The 18,816-nt window shown below is 46.3% G+C and overlaps 1 protein-coding gene across 13 annotated transcripts in view; it reads left to right on the top strand.

Moving 5' to 3' along the window:
* Positions 1 to 18,816, top strand: part of KAZN (kazrin, periplakin interacting protein) — a 725,211-nt gene that overhangs the window by 569,295 nt on the left and 137,100 nt on the right. For all 13 annotated transcript variants that reach the window (XM_039508723.1, XM_039508720.1, XM_039508722.1 and 10 more), the window contains one exon: positions 6,967 to 7,158. In XM_039508723.1, the coding sequence (XP_039364657.1) occupies positions 6,967 to 7,158 (192 nt within the window). The remainder of the gene's footprint in view (positions 1 to 6,966; positions 7,159 to 18,816) is intronic.

Genomic DNA, 18,816 nt, shown 5'->3' with positions numbered 1-18,816 from the left:
GTTTATAAATTTCAGATCTAGCTGAGAAACCGTAAAATTTTGGTTCTGTCACCCCTAGTGATTGGGAATTGAACTGAGGATTTCATGAGCCTCTACAGCGGGAGCTAATGGGCTGAGTCTCCGAGGCGGGAGCTGTAGCATGCTTGTTTCCTCTGCGGATCAGGCGCAGAGGGTGACCCGTGTCCAGAACAGTGGGTTACACGGGCATAACGAAGGGGGAGAAGTGATGTCTCACGAAGCAACCCAAGGCCTGAGAAACTGGCTCCTACCTATAGCCTATTTCTCAGTTGAAACAGAGCCCAATGGGCATTTTTTAATCTTTGCCAAGTGAATGTAGTGCTGGTTGAAAGGTGCTGGCCTGTTTAATTTCTGGGATGGTGGGCAGAGCCCATCAGAGCAATGAAAGACTTTCCCCTTCAGGTGAGGAAGGACCGCAGGACCCAGGACTTAACCAAGCACGGGGGACAAAGAATACAAAAACCGGGGTGGGGTGCAGGTTATAAGGTCAGAATGAGGGGACCGGGAGGGGACACTGACAGCACTGAAGACTCATCCCTTTATACGCCCAACATAATTGGTAGTGACAGCATAAGTGTGAGCCTCCTATCCGGGTGCCAAAACCTCACCATGGAGGGACCACCTCAATCCTGGGGTTTCGTCTGCATGCGCCCGGATAAGATTGCCAATTAGTGCTCAGGCTGGGGGGTGACTGAATGGGAGACCTGCCGAACTCATCACACACAGGCCACCCAAAAACCACCTGATGTTAATGGGCTTTTGTCACTACTGACCTGCGGGGAGATTTTAACCTTGTCGCCAAGAGGTGAAAGGTCCAGGGGGAGATTTTCAAAGGCCCAAGTGGCATTTAGTTAATGGGAGTTAGGCTCCTAGCGCCACTCAGTACCTCCTTGCCATGCAGTTCCCCTGGAAATAAAATGCCCTCAATTTGCAAGTATAGTCCAGCTTAATTAAATGCTAGTGGGAAAAGCAGCAAGGGTGAGACTTTGTAAAGACCAGAGTGGGATGAGAATTGGGGGTTTAGAATTCCAGGGACTGGCATTCTCCTCTGATTTACACTGGTGTAAATCTGAAGTGGGTCCACTGAGGTGTTGGAGTTACTCCAGTTTCACTCCAGAATCTGCCGCCTAGTTGCATCCATCCAAGGATCATATTAGCCCTTTTGGTCACAGTGTTGCATTGGAAACTGATTATACGCCGCAGCCCCCGAATCTTTTTCAGAGTCACTGCTTCCCGGGATAGAGTCCCCTCATCTTGTAAGCATGGCCCAGATTCTTTGTTCCTAGAAGCAGCAAAGAATCCTGTGGCACCTTATAGACTAACAGACGTTTTGCAGCATGAGCTTTCGTGGGTGAATACCCACTTTGTCGTATTCACCCACGAAATCTCATGCTGCAAAATGTCTGTTAGTCTATAAGGTGCCACAGGATTCTTTGCTGCTTTTACAGATCCAGACTAACACGGCTACCCCTCTGATACTTTGTTCCTAGAGGTACACATTTATATTTAGCTGTATTAAAACATACGTTTGTTTGTGCGTGCCCCATTGACCAAGCGATCCCAATCACTGAGCGACCTGTCCCCTCCACTTATTTACCACTCCTCAATTTTTGTGCATCTACAAAGTTTATCAGGGATGATTTCGTTTTCTTCCAGGTCATTGATAGAAATGTTGAATAGTGTAGGGCCTAGAAAAGACCCCACTAAAAACACACCTTCTTGATGAAAATTCCCCGTTTACTGTTACAGTAGAACCTCAGTTGCGAACACCTTGGGAATGGAGGTTGTTCGTAATTGAACAAAATGTTATGGTGGTTCTTTCAAAAGTTCACATCAGAACATTGACTTAATACAGCTTTGAAACTTTACTATGCAGAAGAAAGATGCTGCTTTCCCTTTATTTTTTTTAGTAGTTTACGTATAACACAGAACTGTACTGTATTTGCAGGGAGGTTATGTTTTTTTTGTCTCTGCTGCTGTCTGATGGCGTACTTCTGGTTCCAAATGAGGTGAGTGGTTGACTGGTCAGTTTGTAAGTCTGGTGTTTGTAACGCTGAGCTTGTACTGTACATTTTGAGACCAATCAGCCAGTTTTTAATCCATTTAATGTGTGCCATGTTAATGTTATATCTGTTTTTTAATCAAAATGTTGTGCAGTATCAATCAAATCCCTTACAGAAATCTTAGTATACTATATCAATGCTAGCACTTTTATCAGCCAAACTTGTAATCTCATAGAAAAAATATCCAGTTAGCGTGACAGGATCGACTTTCCATAAACCACGCTGATTTGTATTAATTTATATCACCCTCCTTTAATTCTTTATTAACCGAGTCCTGTATCAGCCACTCCGTTATCTTGCCTGGGATCGATGTCATGCTGACAAGCCTATAATTAGCTGAGTCATTCCGTTTATCCTTTGAAAGAAAGTTAATGTGCCAATATTTAAAGTCTTTTGGAACTTCCCCATTGTTCCAAGATTTACTGAAAATCAACATCAACTGTCCAGTGAGTTCCTCGGCCAGCTCTCTGAAAACTCTTAAATGCGAGTGATCCAGGCCCTGCTGATTTAAAAATGTCTAACTTTAGTAGCTGATGTTTAACATCCTCCTGATATACTAGTGGAATGGGGAGAGTGTTGTCATCATTGTCATCATCATATGATGAGACTAAACCATGTGTTACGTACATGCCTCTTGGCTTGCTTCTGTTTTGGGAGGCAAAATGCTTCCAAGGTAACACTATGTTACTTCTGAAGTGACATTCTCTTTAACTCCTTGATACGTGTAGCGAGTCAGGCTTGCATCTGGGTTAAGTCAGCAGAAACTCAGGTGCAACAGCCGAGCAGAAGGTGTACCTGGATAGGAGGCCCGACCTGTCACGGTTGGACAAGGCACCTTCAACCTCAGCTCTGCCTGGAAAACCAGAAGTGAAAGTGGGTGGTTCTTGCAGGATCCTTTTGTCGTCAGTGCACTCCCCCAGGAGTGAATCATCCTGGGATACACCTGCCCCATGCAGATACCAGAGCGTGTAGTTGGTCAGTGAGGATAGATTGTCAGCTGGATAGGTTGACATGTATGGTTCCTTGTTTCACATTGTATAGTGATGTTGTGGTTCAGTGGAGGACAAAGAGACCGGACTCCTGGGTTCCACCATCCCACTCGGACACTGACTCTCTGTGAGACGACTCTGTGCTTTATTTAGCTGCTCAGTAGAGCCCTGCGTTCCGCATCCAATCCGTGGAGCATGTTTGTGGATATAAAGTGGATATCCACAGATTTGCAGGGCTGTACCCATCAGTGTCTCTCTGTGTCTCTGTTTATTAATTTAAAGATGGGTAAAGGTAAATATTCCCATCTCACAAGGGGCACTGCAAGGTTTTGTTAAGGTCGGTATTACATTGGGGTTGCTGCCTCTTTACAAATGTGGATCAGTAAAAAGGCCAGAGTCTGTAGTCTGAATGAAATCCCTTGAAATATTTCTTGCACATTTTATTCTTGTATGTAACAATGGATATTTGTGGTTTGGAATCAGCCCTTCAAAACCATATGAACTGGCAACATTCCTCTCGCTAAGGAAACCGAATTGCCTCTGTGCTGCCAACAGAGGCAGCATTTATCGGGGTCTATGATTTACTTTGGGGAGTGAATGCAAAGTATAAATGTAGTCAAACACTGGGTCAGACAGGGGTTTTCCAATGTCATGATTAAAGTTGGGTCTGAACAGCAAAGTTCCGCAGTTTAACTTGGTACAAATGTCTGCTTTTGGAGGGGTTTTGGTGATTGTCCTACGAGATCCAAAGGAATCCAGGTTCTGGGCCAGTGATCAGAGCATCCTGTGATGCTGTGTATCACGAGCGACTTGTGCCTCTCTGTCTTGCCACTCTCAAGGCCAACAAGAGGAATAGATAAGGAGCTGGAGCCTCAGAGAGGGCTCACACAGCCCTTTGGAAATGCGGGGTTGCTCTGCTCCCTGGAAAACTGCTTTCTAGAGACGTGATGGGCTGAGCAATGACACCGTGTTGGTACCTATCACTGACAGGCTGATATCACAGGGTTATCCTTTTAACGCTGTTGGCCAGATGGTCTGGTCCCTGAACGGGAGGGACAGGCAGGGAGGGAGAGAAGCAGCCTTTTCCCCCCTTTGTACTCGCTATCCAGGGGCCAGCTGCATCTTCAGTCCTTGCACTCCCTCCCACTTTCCCTTACCCTGTGCTTTGGCCATGCGGAGAAAGAGGAGTAATGTAGGTGCAGCTAACTGGATGCAAAAGGAGCACGTGCTGCACCCTCAGAGATGCAGCCAATGCTCAGGGGAGCTTTGGGAGGCCTGGGGCCACCGGCACTCCCCCCAGCGCAGTGTGGTTCTGCACCAGCTGCCTGTTTCGCAGAGAATTTGGCCAAAGATTTGCACAGACGAAGGGCTCGGCAAGAGCCCAGCGTTACTCTAGCCTTGCCAGCGCCGGCCTCCCACGCTTGGAACTGGCTGTCAGCAGAGGAGGGAGATTTGGCAGGTAAATGGATTTTCAAAGAAGCAGGCGACACAGGTATAATTTCTCCCTGAGTACCCAAGGGTGGCTGCTTCGAAGCCGCAAACAAAACGTCCTTCCCATTCCCCACCATGTCCATTTATTTAAAGAAAACCCACCCTCGTTTCCCCCCCCCCCCCCAACTGTCCCTGTCCTGCTCTTATCTTCCATTCATGCCTTGTTTCCACAGCGGTGTTATGGTGAGGGTAGATACAGCACGTCAGGGACTCCACAACGGGAGTCCAAAGGTAGCAGAAAGCTGGCGGGTCTAAAAATACCAGTTTGGCTGGCACAGAATGGCACCTAGATGCAGGGGATTGTAGATTTTTAACTTCTGGCTCCACTATTCTTCATTGCAACGTTGTTATTGGTGGAGTCGGCGCTGGCAGATTTTTCTGCTGCGCTGTTGAATATGCGAATTGATTTCTGTTTGATGTTCGTGTTGCTGTTCTAGGAGTGACCTGGGTCAAACTGGAGTTTGAAAATCTTCATATATATTACCAAAAAAAAAAAAGAAGAAGAGTAAACAACCCCTCCAAACAAGCAGCAGTACTTTCAGCAGGGCATGTTTTCAGAGACTTAGGTGTGAGGATAATGGAAAGCGAGGGCAAGCAGATCCTAAGAACAGCAGAGCGTAATGCATTTCTGAGTGCAATGGTCTCTGAATATTTCATCTATAACCAGCGGTGATACGAGTCTCGTCGTGTATTAATACCCTTTTTAAACAGCAGTAAGCATCTTTGCTGATCTCTCTCCGTACTGCTGTGATAATGGTTCAGAAACTAGCCCCCTGCAGTATTGTCTGGGATTCCATATTCAGCTGAGGAACAAAACTGTTCCCGTGTATCACTTTAACCTTTTGATGTATGAGGCGTTCTCTCTCTCTCCTTCCTCACTTGCATACACACTGTCAATATTTATGACAATTGATGTACTACAACGCTCTGACAAGCTGTATTTGGCATCCGTCACAGCCCAAAATGCATCGTTTTACAGCAGTTTGTAATAATGGCTTCTCATGAGTCTCTTTAAAGATGCATATTTTGTAAATGGCCTATGGAGGATACTCCATCTCTGTTGCCTCGATTCTTAGAGATGCTTCTGGTTGGGTTTTAGTTGGCCACCAAATAGTTCTTAATAGAATCAGCTGCTGGTTTTCTAGAGCCAATCAGAACCTCCTTTCCTGTACACACATGAACTATGCAAAAAAAAAAAAAAAGTTAATGGAATTGAACTCGCAAGAACTATTTCTGGACTTGCTTTGTAGTTGCTGCTTTAACGTTTCGGGATCCTTGCCCTCTGCTTCCATATTTCCAGGGATAGTACTAAGGGCAGTGATGGTTAGTAATTAATATAGAAGAATTAGATACAGACAACAAGGATTGAAAACTTTAAAAGTCTGGTTTTTGCCCGTAGATGAAAGGAGATTCCTACCCGCATCCCCCCAAGATGTCTCAAAACAGCTTTGCCTAAGATTTCTTGGGCAGAGTTGGAGCACATGGGTGAATAAGCAGAACCTGCTTACACTAAACTTCGATACAGTGAAACTCAGTGGAGTAGATCGAAAGTTGAAGGCAGCGTTTACTGAGACCAGGCTGAGCAACTGCTTTCTCTAGATATTGTGGCTACAGCAAAAATCATTAAGGAACAGTGGCACCCTTAAAAAAATTAGCAGAATTTAGAGGTAATGGTCAAGATTTTAAAAAATGCTGGGTGATTTTTGGGTACCCAGTCTGAGAAATCTTAAAGCAGTCGGATTTCCAGAAGGTAGGTGCTTCACCCTTTCTGAAAATCAGACCCTTTTTTTTTTCAAGCTGCCTTAAGTCTGGCATCCAAAAATAAAGGCACCCAAAATCACCCTTGAAAATCTTTGCTAGTGCTTCTCCGAGGGCTGAATTTTTCTCTCTGGTCATGGCTTTAAGAACTGGAAAAGGAACAGAATAGAAACAAGTTACTGGAGGGAACTCTCTGAGCTCCCTTCTGTTGGTTCCATCCCTCCTCTGAAAACTTCTGACGTCAAGGGTACGTTTAGTCCACCACATTCATCTTTTTAAACGTATTGAGTAGCGCTCGGGTGACCGTCCAAAATATCTTCAGTGCTTTGCAGGGTGCAGATTGCAGTCTCGCTTATCAAATTAGAGTGAAGCATTTCTATGGAGACTAAAAATGACTTCACTGCCATGGCACTGTACCTGTGCCTCTGGCACCATGTATCTAAGCAGGATGAGCAGGTTAACCTGGGGGTGCTGTGGTTCCTACTCAGTGGAATTGCAGGGGCTTGGGAGTTGCATGTGCAACACCAGCGCTGGGTTCTTTTTACTAACTGGGTTTCTGTTGTCTAACTGCCCGAGCCACTGAAAACCTGCCAGAGCTGAAGAGAGCAGCTAGTCACTTCCTTGAATTGTGTTCTCTCTTCCTCCAGTGCTGTTACGAGAAGAAGTGACCCAGCTTCAGGAGGAGGTTCACCTGCTCCGACAAATGAAGGAAATGCTAACAAAAGATCTGGAGGAGACACATGGCAGCAAGTCGACGGAGGTTCTCTCCGCCACTGAGCTCAAACTCCAACTGGCACAGAAAGAGCAAGAGCTAGCGCGAGCCAAAGAAGCCCTACAGGGTAAGAGTTAAACCTTCCCGTTGTCTTTGTGCCCAGGTCTTCTGTGTCTTCTTGTCTGTGCGTGGCTCTGTCACAGGATCTGTGCTTTACACTCTCTGTCTCTGAACATCTCTATGTGTCTGTCTCCACCCTTCTTTTTCCCTCCGTCCCTCTGTCACATCCTGAGATTCGGCCACGATGTTTACCGAAGAGGAACAAAAAGTTTTCGTTCTGATTACAGGGTTTATAATCACCCCAGAGCCTCCTGCCTTTGTCTGCCGGGGTCAGAAGGAACAGGGCTGCTTCTTAAGGGCCTTTTAGTTTAGGGTGAAGGGGAAGTGGTTTATAAGGACCCAGGTGTAATGATTTCACTCCCACCAAAATTCTGTCCCTTGCTTCCAGACTTAGCCCAATAGACTGGCCTGAATTTCCCTGCTGTACGGTGAATGTTCACTGAGCCTTCTGCAGCCACTCCAGCAGAGAGCTTTCTCCTTGAAATGGATGGTGTCCCAGTATCATTTATCCATGTGTGTACATGTCTGCATCCCACCCCCAATGCCTTGTTCCAGCATTAGATGGTGGGCATAGCCATGAATGTCAGTGGATGTCAGGAAAGCTGCAGAGACGTAGCAGATTATGCACTGATGCCTTGAGTTTCAGCCAGGGCTTGGTGTGCTGATGGGGGCAGAGTGAGGCGGGGTGGGGCTCTGGCAGGGGAGGGGCTGAGTCCAGCTTAGCTGAATCCTACAGGCTTAGCTTTCTGTTTCCCTGGGTTGAAATAAATCATTCTGCTTTCTTATTTCATGTCTGTGTCTGTGTCTGTGTGAGAGAGAAACTTGGGTGGCTGGTGACCCATCCTAGCAGAACAGAGGTTTTCTTAACAGAGCTGGCTACGATTCCTCCTCTTAACAGGCTGTTCAGGACGTTGTACCTTTGTTTGTGTCTCTAACCATTGTAGATTTGGGTGATTTTTTTTTTAATTACAATACTGTCCATGAGCACTGTCACCCTGTAAGCTGGACAATGTGTTGCCAATGGCAGAATGACCGGGAATGGCCATGACCAACCTGCGTACGAATACAACCGAGGACATTTTGTTGTCGTTCCTACTCTTGTCCAGAAGATGATCAGTGTTGTCTCTTTGCAGAGCTGCTCGTTGTCTCCTGTGTGAGGTAATAATGGAATCAAGCTAGCCACAACGGCTACTGGTTTCCAGCTCACAATGCTTGTGAGATGGTTCAACCTGGAAAATTATATTACAAATCCCTTCAAGTTTCCTCTTGAAGGTGGCAATGAACTTGCTCATGGCTTTGCCTTTGTCTCCTGGTGACTTGCGTGCCTTGTCTGAGTATTCGCGAGAATGAGCCTATGTCTCCAAATGAAAACATTGATAAACTACCACACCAGTTTACGCAGCATGAGAACTAGGCCTCAGGGGTAGTGTACGCTTGAAACACGGCTGCAGCATTGTAGCCACTCACTCCAGTCTCCTGTCACTGTAGTTAACCCACCTCCCCGAAAGGTGGTAGCTAGTTGACAAAAGAATTCTTCCGTGGGCCTAGCGCTGGCTACACTGGTGTTAGATCAACGTAACTGTGTCACTCAAAGGGTGGGTTTCTCACACCCTTGAGCGATGTAGCTGGTCGACTTAACTTTTGGGTGCAAACTTGGCCTAAATCCTCTTCTGTTGCTGCGCTAAGCCCTTAGGTAAGGTTGAAATAAAAGATTTTGCATGTGGATTTTCAGTGCATTCAGCTGCACTGTTACATGTTGCATGTTGCACTGTTACAGGCAGTGTTATTTCTGATCTTGCATAGGCTGTGATGGTAAGAAGCACCAGTTGGGGGAAAAAAAATCTGTATAGTTTCTGGATTTGATCCTACTGCCCATGGGAAAGTAAATACTTGGCTCAATTAAACCACCTTGTAAGATGGTTGTAAGAAAAGATTATTGGTTGAAACAACAGAGCTTGTGAGTTCAAGGCATGCAGTATGGGGATCGTGTCCGTACCAAGGATTTACTGTATTGTGATGCTGCTTGGTCCCTTAAGAAGAGTGGTGGTGATTTAAATGACAGACACAAAGTGGCAGTCTAAAGCAGCAGAAGGACCAGAAAGAGGATCTCCTAGGACGTTTTAGCCGCTCTAATTCGTGGTGTGAGAACCGGCTCAGGAAAAATGCAAGTTGCTCCCCTTAGTTTGAGTTGGGTCTCTGGCAAACGTGTCCCCAAAGCAGAGGGACTGAGTGTCGTATGGGCAGGGAAGTGGGGGGAAAACAACAAAGACATTGAAGAGGAAGAATGAAAAACTCTTGAGGTGAGTAAGCGTCAGTCAACACTTGGCGTGGGGGTGTGATTCCAAGGTCAAGGGAGGGTGATTCCAAGGTCTAATCAAGCTAGTGCCCAGAAAATAAAATGTAAGCACAGCAGTGCAAACAGCAGGCAGGGCAAGTCTCCCGAGTTCGTACCCATCCAAGGCGCTAGGTCTGTATTCGGGCAGCTAGCTCCTCCCACCACTTGCACCACCTTGGTAACTCAGTATTTTAGCAAGCAAGCATGGGTATGTCTCCTCAAGCTAAGAATCACTTCCCAGCCCAAAGTGCAGACATCCCCCATCTCGTCTTGGAGATTTCAAGGTCAAGTGCATAGCGGCTGGGCCTTATCACAGCCAGGGAAGCAAACCAACTCCCTCTGAGTGCCGGAGGTGCAGCTTGGGATACGAAATGAGAAAGCAAAGCTGAACGATATTGCTGAAAGTGCACATAGGATTAAGATGCTTTCTATCCAGCTACAAAACATAGGGGATAAATTGCAGGCAGGTGTAATCTGAATGCAACTGGCATAAAAGGAATTTATGGGCCCAAAGTATGAAAAACTACAATCTGTGGCTGCTGTTGGTTGTTTAGGAAAAAAAATCCGAGCAAGCAGCAGCTGTCAGGCAACATCTGCTAACGCCACCGTATCAGGCCTGCAGGAAAAGAGCAATAGAAGAGTCACACCAGGGATGGAAGAATCCCAACTTTCAGACTCAGAAAGATGTTCCAATAATTCCAAAACAGTTACCTCCCCTTTGGCTATGAATATATTTTGGGCTCTTGCATAGTGTCTTTTGTCTGGGACTCACTTTCAAGCATGAATTAAACCTCACAATACCCCTGTGAGGTTGGGAAGAGTTCTCCGTATTGAGGGGAAACTGAGGGCATGTTGGCGCTACGGGCCATAATGTAGGTGTTTTCTGCATTGACAGATGGGTGTTTGCATCAAGGTAGATAATCCTCCTCTCTGAGTGGCAGTAGTTGTGTCAAAGGAGGAATTTCAACCTAGCCACATCTACACCAGGGACTAGGTCAGCCTAGCTATGGTCCTCAGGAGGGGGAATTTTTCAAAGGCAGGTGGTACCTTCTCCAAGGTCCCTCAGCTCGGAATAGAACCCACAACTGTTATCTCCCAGGCCTCTGCCCCACCCTGTAGATCACACCCTGGAGGGAGCAGAAGCTTTAATAAACTTGAGTTCATAATGAGCAAAACTAAATTCCAGCAATTTACCATTAGGAGAACATAGATCCTGCAATCATATCTTCATGGCTGGACCCTTACCCTCAGTGTGCCAGAGCAGTCAAGGGGGTTCCATGAAGAGTCTGCCAGGTAGGGTGACCAGATGTCCTGATTTTATAGGGACAGTCCTGATTTTGGGGTCTTTTTCTTATATAGGCTCCTATTACCCCCCACCCCCGTCCCGATTTTTCACATTTGCTGTCTGGTCACCCTATTTCCAGGATCAGGGGTATTCAGATCCTGTGAGCTGCAACTTGCAAGCAATTAACTTTATTGATGTTACTAATTTGGTCATATCTTGCGGGAGGCGAAGAAGAGGAAGGTTCATGGTGTGGTTGTCCTTTACAGTAGTGCAGTAATGTTTATTACTTGCCTGTGGTGACAGTCAGCATTGTAATAGTAACCACTGTATCCACCTTTCATTTTGCCTCGGACTCTAAACTCAGAGAAACAATAAGCACATAGGGGCTAGTGACGTACGGACAGGATCAGTTATTTATTCTGCCTCAAGAAACCGCGTCTGATCCCGAAGCAGGTACAGCACATAGCCCTTAGGATGCTGGCAAGCATTGGCATCAATTGCATACCTGGGATGGAGCTGCTTATTGGTTGCAAAAGACAGATTACAAAGATGGCTATGGGACAGAAAACTACCCACCGCCGTCAAGGCTCTGCCATGACTGCTGCTGTCGTTTTTCACCAGCCTGTTCTGAGCAGATGGATGCAGTCCCATGCATCAGCAGTGCGTCGTGATCCTTGTTAGCACTCTATGTAGAACGAGGTTTCTCAACCTGTGGGTCACGACCAAAAATCAGGTGGCCAGAATGTTTCAAGAGGTCACATGGTAGCCCCACTCCCGCGGGGCTGGCTGGGCTCGGCTGCCCGCTCCGGGCGTTGTGGCCGCCGGGTGGAGCCCTGCACGGATACACAATTTATGTCCGTAAGCAGCTCACCGCACTGCTGGTGAGCCTGGTGTCCACTCCAGTGGACAGGACGAGGGGCAGTACAATCACGCCAGAGGAGATCCTGGGCTGGGCACTGGGTCCTCCAGTGCCAAGGCCTGACATGCTGCTGATTTTTACCGCTGTGGTTCCTGGCCCGGTCGCTGGCCATGGCCCTGCTAGTCTCACTCGCCCTGCAGCTCCATGAATATCCGCTTTATCTCTGTGGATATAAATTGGGTATCCATGCAGGGCTCTCCTTCTGGGGTCTCAATGCTGCTCAGGTTTGGCCCAGCCGCTGCTCTGTCATGGTGATGGGGGCCCAGCCAGGCCAAATTTGAGTGAGTGATGCTGTGACCCCATGTGCCTGGTCACACCACCACTCACTGAAATTTGGCCCAGCTGGCTCCCATTGTGGGGGTGGCATCAAACCTGAGCTTAGACAGCCCGGAGCAGGAAACTGAGCCCAGCCAGCCCCATGGGACCAGAGCCGCCGGAGCCACCACTGCAGGGGGAGTGTGGGGTGGGCTCTGGAATGATCCCCCTCCAGAATCTCCTACCACCATCCCAGGGCAGGACCCATCTCCCACTCTGGGCCTCCTACTCTCCCCAAGGGGCAGGACTAGGGCGACCAGATGTCCCGATTTTATAGGGACAGTCCCGATTTTTGGGTCTTTTTCTTATATCTGCTCCTATTACCCCTCACCCCCGTCCCGATTTTTCACACTTGCTGTCTGGTCACCGTAGGCAGGACCCATCACTCCCTGGCCTATTTACGGGGTTGCAAGAGGCCATCAATATTTACAAATGGGTCCTGAGCCCGGAACCACGGCTGCAGAACAAATGTAGCAAGCCAGGAAAAGGAATGTGAAGCTAGGTTACTGGGAGATGCTCATTGGGACAGCGCTGGAATATGGAGAGTGGGTTTTTTACAGCACAAGATCATTAACAGAAGGGACGTTTTTTATTAACTGTAAATGAAATCAGGAAGCACCATTTTGTACGCAGAGCCGACAGACCATCCTGGTGGTTCCAATTCCCCAGTCAGGGAGGGAATTCCTCCCTCAAATGCTGGCAGAGTTGCTGATCTAAATATAAATGAAGCCCCCGCTTGCTGGGAGTGGCATTGTGTCCCTCTCTAGCAGTGGCTGGGCCAGCTAGAAGTGGATGAGCTCGCTGGGGCTTTGATCAAGCAGGGAGCTTCAGAGGCTGTTGGTGGCTTCACTGGAGCCAGGGCAGAGACTGTTTCTGTGCCTGCGGTGGCGGCAGTGTGAGTAACAACCACCCTTGTTTGGGAAAGTGCCTGCAGAGGGGGGGAGAGGGGGACTTTTTGTTTTACACCAGCACTTGGTTGGCGCTGACGAAATTTAAAAGTACAAAGCAAGAACAATGTTGCAGATCCCAAGCGCTGAAAAATCCTGAGTCGGGTCCCTCCAACTATCGTGAGACTGGCGTTAAAATCAGGAGCATTAAAGAAAAATGAATTTTGGGTTCTTTTTTCGTACCTTCTGGTTTCCGAACCTTTAGGGTTCCCATTTTCAGGCTTCACTCCAGAATGATGAGAGATGGAAATTTCTTTTTATTTTTAACTGAAAGTCAAGTTTCTCCTCTAATCAGATGCCCCCAGGCTCTAGCACCTTAAGAAAAAAACAAATATAATGAGACTTGTGATAGCAGAAGCTGGTAACGCTGTAATAAGTGCAGGTCTTGGGAGATCGATAAAAATCTCTCTGGAGTTACTAGTTAGCAGGATGTGCCTCGTCTGTCCATCACTCTTCCTCACCCTTGTATAGCTGCAGTTAACTCAAATGCAATTTCCTAGAGCTCTCCAGAGGTGCATTGATAGTGTTGGTGCACAATGATGCTTGAGCTGGAGAAAAATGCTATGTAAATTGCAGCTGTTATTTTAAAAGCACATTAATGACTTTCAGCTCCTCGCTAGCAATAATGGCTGGGGAATCAATGACTGTCAAATGGAAGATAAAATTGGCAAAAAGAAAAGAGAAATAGGGACAGATCCTCAGCTGGTATAAATCCAGCATAGCTGTATTGATTTCAGTGGAACTACGCCAGTTAATACCAGCCACGTATCTGGCCTGTAGCTATTCAGCTTCTCTCAGGGTCGTCTTATTCCAATCCATGGAGAGTACCAACTATTTTTAAAGTCTGTTTTTAAACGGAGTGATACAGCTGTGTGAAATGCATTCTCTCGAAACCCCGGTGTCGTTCAGGGCCTGGTTCAACACCCTCTGAAGTCAAGTCTTGGAACTGAGTTTATCTGGGGAGGAGGGTTCAAAGAACTCCGGTGGTAGGAAGTGTCTTAGGTAGTGGGACTGCAAAGCATTTCATTTAGGGGGGAGATGGGAGAGGAAGCTTAAAGGCATTGGATTGGGATGAAGCGTGTCTAGAGAGGAGGATGAGGAAAGAAGGCTGCTGGATGTTTAGGTGGATGAAGGATGAAGTTTTGGAAGCCGCATTTTAGTCTCAATCCACCTCTTCCCAGATCTCGCTGAGAATCTGGAATGCTCTCCTGGATTCAATATCCCCAGAAAATACATGGATACGTAGCCTTGACTGCACCTCTTGTTCCATCCCAGTGCAGCCGACAGAGCATTCATCTAGCTAGAAAAAAACCTAAACTCTTAAAGAAGGGAGAGCAGCTCATCTGTGAAAGTTCCCTGCAGTCCTGCACATCTGTCTTGAAAACTCTAGGGGGGTGGAAACCGTAAAAAGAACACAACCCAGGGATCGATAGGGGCCAGGAAATGTGCTTCACCGCATGCCTCACTGCAGATTTTTTTTTTTTTGAATGCCATGTTAGCATTTCTCTCGTTTCACTAACCTTTCCCTCCCTGTCCATTTGCTGATCTGTCATGATAGCAGCCCTGTGGAATGCACCTCCCCCTGGTTTGTGCTGCTTGTCTGGGTTTTATAGTTGTTTTAAGAATTCCTTGTTTTATTTGCATGGGGTGTTTGGCATGAGAGAGAGATTGATAGCGAAAGAGATTGAGGTTTGCTTGTTGTGTTACCTTGCTGGTTTCTATTGTGTGTGATTGTTGGGGCTCCCTACCAAATTCATGGTCCATTTTGGTCAATTTCGCAGTCCTAAGATTTTAAAAATTGTAAATTTCATGATTTCAGCTATTTAAATCTGAAATGTCACGGTGTTGTAATTGTCGGGTTCTGACCCAAAAAGGAGTGGGGGGGGTGTCACAGGGTTATTGTAGGGGGAGTTGCGGTACTCCTACCCTTACTGTTGCTGCTGGCGGCAGTGCTGCCTTCAGAGCTGGGCAGCTGGAGAGCGGCGGCTGCTGGGAGCCCAGCTGTGAAGGCAGAGCCGCCGCCAGCAGCAGCGCAGAAGTAAGGATGGCATGGTATGGTATTGCCACCCTTACTGCTGTGCTGCTGCCTGCAGAGCTGGGCCCTCAGTCAGCAGCCGCCACTCTCCGACCGCTCAGCTCTGAAGACATCACAGAAGTAAGGGGTGGCAATGCTGTGACACCCCCCCCAAATAACCTTGTGACCCTCCCCGCAACTCCCTTTTGGGTCAGGACCCCCAATTTGTGAAACCCTGGTGTCCCCCATGAAATCTGTAAGGTAAAAGCACACAAGACCAGATTTCATGGGGGGAGATCAGGTTTCACGTTTTTCATGGCCATGAATTTGGTAGAGCCCTAGTGATTGTGTGTGTGTGTGTGTGTGTGTGTGTAAATATATATGTATATAATTAATATGTCCATATAATACATATTAGTGTGGAGTGGAATAAACATTTTTATCAACATCAATTTAGGAATGGCGCATTAATCTTGTGATGAAGTTATGCAGCTGATCCTGAACAAATGCCAATAAAACCTTTATACCACACCATCATGTATTCTGCAATTGCCAAATATGCTAAAGAAAAACTACTTTAGGAATGTTTTGAAACCAATTCAGGCAGAGAAACATGCAGTGATCTGCAGGTGCATAGATCTGCAGTATTGCCATCCATAAGCATTCAAAAACCATTAGTCAGATTCTCACAAAGAAAAAAAATGAGTCCAGCTTAAATGTGGGGACTTTTTATTTGCCTTCTGGTATTTGAACCTTTAGCGTTCATGTTTTCCAAATATTGCAAGACACAGATCACATTGCAGGAATTGTGCTGTCGTTTTGGAAGGGAAGAGAAAATACCATGTGGCACCAAGTGACCAACCATACAGTGGCGTTACGGAATTACTAATCATAGAAAAAGATGACAGTCTCTCACTGCAACAACCAGTCACCTTAGGGTGTCTAGACTGCAAGTATGAAAAATCAGGTTGGGGTTGGGGGTGATAGGCGCCTATATAAGGAAAGGTCCCAAATATCAGGGCTGTTCCTATAAAATCGGGACATCTGGTCACCCTAAGTCAGCTGGCGTTTTTCATATAAAGTTTTCATTGAAAAATTATTAGCATGAAAAATTTAGCAAGTATTAAAAATGTCAGAAAGTTCCCAAATAAAGTCCAAATTTCATTGACAAAACCAAACGTTAGGAATTGTTCATCCACCTCTAGTTATTTGTTTTTGAAAAGCACGTGGAATTTTTTTCAATGTTTAATGCTTTGTATGGAGTGTTTATAAAACTATATAGATATTAAAGTATTTTTTAAATCTTGGGAGCATTCCCCACCTCCCTATGGCCACTGTGTGCCCCTGCAGTGGTATACAGGGGGCTGGAAAAAAAACTCTGGCTAGGGGAGAATTCCTTCACACAGGTACTGCATGCGAGAGCCAGAGGTGGCTCCAATATTGCCCCCCCCAGCCCCTCCCCGTGCATAAGTGGTGTATTGGAGGTGGAGAGGATGGGGCTCTAGTGTAAGCTTGCTACCGTCATTCTGAGCAGCTCCAGGTTGCCTGCAATCTCCCCCCTCGTTTTTAATTATTTTACGGTCTGATTTATTTTACAAATAGACGCCGGAATCCTGCCATGAGCAAAAGGCTGCATCAACTTTTTATGGAAATAATCCATTGCAACCCAAGTCATGCAGACTTGGTAGAAAGCTGCTTTGAAATAGTTACTGTGGAGGCAAATAGGTCAGTGAAAACAGTCATTTGGTAAGTAACTATTATATGTTAGAAATTTGCAAATAAAAAGGAGGTAGTGATTAGATGTGTGAATAACAGAGTACTTGTATGTACACTAGCTAAGAAAATTAACAACAAAAGCAATTCAACCTTATACTTAGCGTGTAAGCTGATGGGTCCCGAGGCAGTAACCCCCGTAGGATAGTACTGCTCCACTGGCTGCACTGTATGGGTTAATATATTGGCCATTGTTTCCTGAAACATCCCACTCTGTTACCAGGGTCTTGAGCCTTCTGAGAGAGAATTGCAGGGTCCTTCTCACTTCTCCAGGCAGGTGTAACTGGTGATCGCACCTTAATATAAGGGCAGTGGGTAGGACGGCCAGGTCAGGAGGGACTTGCCTGTGGAGCTAGGGCTGGGAGCTGCAGCTGCCCGATGCAGGTAGGAGGAGGTCCCAGCTGAGTAGGAGCTGGTGCGGGTGATGACACGGCCCCTCCCCTGCCCTCAGTAACCAGACCTTGGGTGTCCAGTCAGTTGATCTGATCAGACACTATCGGGTTTCCTTTTTAACCGAACTTTCTGGTCGAAAACTGGACCCCTTAGCAGCAGGATGAGCTGTTTAGAAGAGAGAAGATCCAGGGTGTGGGCTGAGCTGTCCCGAGAAGGAAATCAAGGAGCTGTGAAGCCTGGGAAGAGGGTTTGTGTTGAACGTTGTCTTCTTGCCATTTTCCTTTTTGGTAAAGCCAGGACTGGAGAACAGGGTGTTTGCACTTTGACTGTGTTTGTAGAGCAGGCTGAAAAAGGCACCTGCTGACGGGGGGGTTGTCGGCTGAAGTTCGTCATTGTAGGAGGTAGGATACTACACTGAGGGAATCATTGATTCTGGCAATCGTGGCAGTGCCTAATTTTTTCTTTTAAAAAAAAAACTAAATATCCAGAATTTTGGTGTGTCATGCTAAAAAGCAAGTGTGATCTCCCCCTGCTGGTCTGGGGCATGTGGTGCACTTGTGTGCCAGCAGAGAAATCAGGCACCCTTGTATACAGGCAGGGACTTAAACAGAGGCAACCAAATTGGCTTTTACTTAATCTGAAACATCATAAAGTAAATGCATGTGTGTGTGATTGCTGGGAGAGCGTTAGCAGGGACAGAGCTTTTTATTGTCCACCTTCTAAAAAGCTGTTACACACAATGAGGAATAAGAAATAAATCTGTATCTTTAATGTAGTTGAAAATTTATTATTTGTATGGCAGAATTGCTGAGCCCTATAAGAATACATAGTGATAGAGAGCCCCTGCCTGGAAAAGCTTCCAGTCTAAATTGACAAGGCAAAAAGTAAGAGAAAAAACAGGCACAAAAAGTGAAGTGATTTGCCCAAGGTCACACAGAAGGTCATAGAATCATGGACGATTAGGGTTGGAAGGGACCTCAGGAGGTCATCTAGTCCAACCCCCTGATCAAAGCAGGACCTAATCCCCAACCAAATCATCCCAGCCAGGGCTTTGTCAAGGCAGGCCTTAAAAACCTCTAAGGATGGAGATTTCACCACCTCCCTAGGGAACCCATTCCAGGTCATTAGCAGAGCCAGGAATAAAACTCAGCATTCCTGACTCTCAGTCCAGTGCCCTATCCACTAGGCTACCCTATCTCTATAATACCTCTGTGTAAAAGCAAAAATGTCACATGTATTCTTCTAGGGCCTGTACACAATAAATGCCAAGGTGCTCTTACAGCAGTGTACAGATCGTGTAAATTGACACTTATGATTGTTAGTGGAAAAATTATAGAAGTCTATCCTTGCTGTTGATTTTAAACCTGCAAGTACAATGCAGAAGGTTAGGATGGATATGGAATACCTGGTGCTTAAAGCGGAGGGAAGCACTGAGATCTGGAATACCTTCGCCTGGAGTGTTTGTTTTTACTAGGCTTCAGTAATTTTAACAGCCTCACTTTTGCATATCTTTGCTTCACTGACACCAGCTTGATGCTGGCCAAGTGGTTAGTGACAGATGTTAATTCTCGTCTGGAGATAGAAAATTCATGTACTGTGATGTTACTTCTCCTGATGAATATTTAAATATTAAAACTGCAATCCCACAAAATGCTGAGACAACACTTTTCTTAGTTCTTAAACT

This window comes from Mauremys reevesii, linkage group 21 (assembly GCF_016161935.1).
Source record: "Mauremys reevesii isolate NIE-2019 linkage group 21, ASM1616193v1, whole genome shotgun sequence".
NCBI lineage: Eukaryota > Metazoa > Chordata > Testudines > Geoemydidae > Mauremys > Mauremys reevesii.
This window is presented reverse-complemented; position numbering and strand designations above follow the sequence as displayed.